The sequence below is a fragment of the Crocuta crocuta genome, unplaced genomic scaffold (assembly GCF_008692635.1).
Source record: "Crocuta crocuta isolate KB4526 unplaced genomic scaffold, BGI_CrCroc_1.0 scaffold422, whole genome shotgun sequence".
NCBI lineage: Eukaryota > Metazoa > Chordata > Mammalia > Carnivora > Hyaenidae > Crocuta > Crocuta crocuta.
The window spans coordinates 1305466-1308325 of record NW_027529554.1 but is presented as its reverse complement, the minus strand read 5'-3'; the positions used below and the strand labels follow the sequence as shown (position 1 = coordinate 1308325).

At 45.4% G+C, this 2860-nt stretch overlaps 1 protein-coding gene across 1 annotated transcript in view; it reads right to left on the bottom strand.

Annotated features, from left to right (window-relative positions):
* Positions 1 to 2567, bottom strand: part of RAPGEF2 (Rap guanine nucleotide exchange factor 2) — a 239589-nt gene extending 237022 nt beyond the window's left edge. The window contains exon 1 of the mRNA XM_077761468.1: positions 2528 to 2567. Coding sequence (XP_077617594.1) covers positions 2528 to 2557 — 30 coding nt within the window. The 5' untranslated portion in view covers positions 2558 to 2567. The remainder of the gene's footprint in view (positions 1 to 2527) is intronic.
* Positions 2568 to 2860: the final 293 nt, after the last annotated feature.

The window sequence follows — 2860 nt, the reverse complement described above, 5'->3', positions numbered from 1 at the left end:
AAAAAGTTTAAAAAAAAAAAGGGGAAAGAGGTATAAAAAAAAAAAAAAAAAAAAAAAAACTTGAATTTAACCACAAAAAATTATATATATCCTCTATTCTTTTATAGCATCTTCCTTTTGCCTGTAATGAAAATCATATGAACTCCTTTATCAAGTCTATCCCGAAAAACAGAAGGAAGCATGACAGCAAAACTTTCCTAATTCATAGCCTTCCGTTCATGATACCAAATTTATTTAATACATTTGCTTTCTTCATATTACAAACGTCTAACTCTCAAGCATGAATGAGAAAAGATAGTACAAAATAACTTCCGGTCCTTAACAAAGCACTCAATATAAAAAGGACCTTCCACCAAAACATGTTTTTACTTTTGAGTACATTTCAAACTTCCACAAGATTATTTTTGACAAGCCAGGTAAGGATGGGAAAACATTCACATTTCAAGCCACTTTCTCTTTAACACAATGATAAGCAAACATGGGGATTGTGTCAGTAATAACCAAATGAACATCAAAGTTAATAGGGCGGACACTTAATGACATTCAAAATGTTTGATAGCTTTCTCTGTGTTTACTTTTCCTATGAAGGTTTGGTGGAGAGAAATGTGCTTTCAGACTATCAATGAAGCTTTCATCTTGCAGTGTTCGTAGTAACTGGCCCACTTCTGAATCAGGCCAAGTTCTATGCTAGGTGTGTTTTTACTCTATTCTACACAACTGGCAAAAGAAGAGGAAAGTTTAACAGTTCATTTATTTGGCACCATCCACATGCTTTCACAGTGTTGGTTTTATCTCCTGCAGTCTGGTTTGGTGAGCCCTCCCCCCCAACTGATAGCAGGTTTTAAGTCATTGCTATTCTAATTAATCAACCAAATGCACTACTCTCCCCGCCCCGCTCTGATTTCCACTAAAGGCCTATGACATCATTTTCTGACCTGCCTTTCTAGGTTCTAATACTGTCAACTTGCCTTGCTAGGTTCTAATATTCTCAACTTGTATGATTTCATCTGGCACTTCAAACACTGAAAGGAACTGACATATTTCACTGAAATTTGCTTTCCCATCATACAACATGCATTTTCGGATGCAGAAGACTGATTCAATGGACAATTTTCAAATAAACAGTAGAGGAGGAAGGCACATGGGAGGCAGTGGAACACCCAGGGGAAGACAAGATCAAACCAGGACACTGCTTGGTTTTGATAAAATAATCCTTTAGAATTGGAACTTTCCGGAGACACAGTGAAATGAATATTCTTGTAAAATTAGCACACATCTTCCACTCTTTTGGTAAATATGTACAATCTATGATCCCCCAGATGTGAAGGCTCCACCAGAAAAAACGAAAAATCAGAAACGGTACCAGGTGCCATTCTTGGGCCTTGTCCAAAGGCAGCCAGTGAAAGATTCTATTTTATTCTGTTCTCCCCACATTAAATAATAACAATCAACATCAGAGAAGGAGAGGGTTTGGGTTTGAACAGATGGTGTCCAACACCTAAGCAGCGAAGCAACTCTTTCAGGCATCAGATCCTAAATGTCTGATGGTCCCAAGGATCAGGAGGGCTTATTTGTCTTAAGAGGGTTGGCAGCAGGATCCCCTGTAGTTACCACCCCAATGCTTAGGAATATGCGTCATTAGCCAGCCAGCAACTAAAAGCAAAAAAAAAAAAAAAAAAAATCTAACCACCACATTTTTATACAATTTCCCCCTCTCCAGTCCAACTTGAGACAACCAAATCCAACACCATCAGCAACAGCTCCACTTAAAGAAAAAGGAAAAATTAAGGCTGAAGGTAAACGAACGTATAAAGGTTAACAAAGTTATCTAATTTTGACAAGGTTGTGCAACACCGAAAGAATCCGCAGGGCGCCCTTTCCGGGGGTGTATTTGAATATGCCTACTCTGCAGTTATGGCCGCAATTTAACCCAAAGCACTAAGCTAGCTAATCAACTTTACTTCCCCTGCACTGGAAAGCAGCATCCCTTTTTCAAAGAAGCCAAACAGTAAATACACAAACATCCCAATGTTTTACTTTACAAGGTCAGCACGGACTAGTCTTTCACAGAGCCATCCCAAGTTCCCTTCCTATACCTTTCCAAACACCGCAGAACTCTAAAGGTAAAGGGGGCTACAAGCATGGGAAGGAAAGGGGCCCGCAGCCAGGGTGGCGGGAGTAGCTGGCCGTGGGGAGGCGAGTCCCCCCTCCCCCCGAGATTCCGAAGCCCCAGTGTACCACTGGGAAGAGAGGAGAAGCTAATTGGAGAATTCCCTCCACCGCCGAGCAAACGTAGGAGGAAGGTCAGTAATGGGGAGGGCAGAGAAAGGGAGACTATGGAGGAGAGGGAAAACTAAACCCGGGAAGACCAGGGGAAAAGATTCGGAGCTGAAATGCCATTGGAAGTTAGGGGTCCGAATGGGAGAAGTGGGATGCGCGCGGCCAACAGTGTCAGGAAGGGGAGACGGGGACAGGAAAGGGTGCAGCCTGCGCCGCACAAATCCAGCCAAGTCCCGGCGGGTCTCACCTGGGGGGTCCTCTCGGCGGGGTTCTTCATCACCGCCTGGCGGAAGNCCCCTCAGCAGGGAGAGGCTTCCTGGCGCGCCCGGCTCCCTCCGGGCCTGGCTCGACACGCCTCCCCCGGCTCCACTCCGGGGACAGTGGCGTCTCCTTCTGGCTCTGGCGGGCCTGAGTTATTTTTAGGGAGGTACGGGCGACAGTAAAGAGGAAGGCTGCAGGCGGACGGGGCCTCCTCTCCCCTCAGGCGCTGAGGGTCGCCCCTCCTCTCAGGGGCTCACGCCGCCGCCCGCGAGTCTCGGCGAAGCACTCGGATCTCCCGCGTCCCCGGTCCTCGAGCACT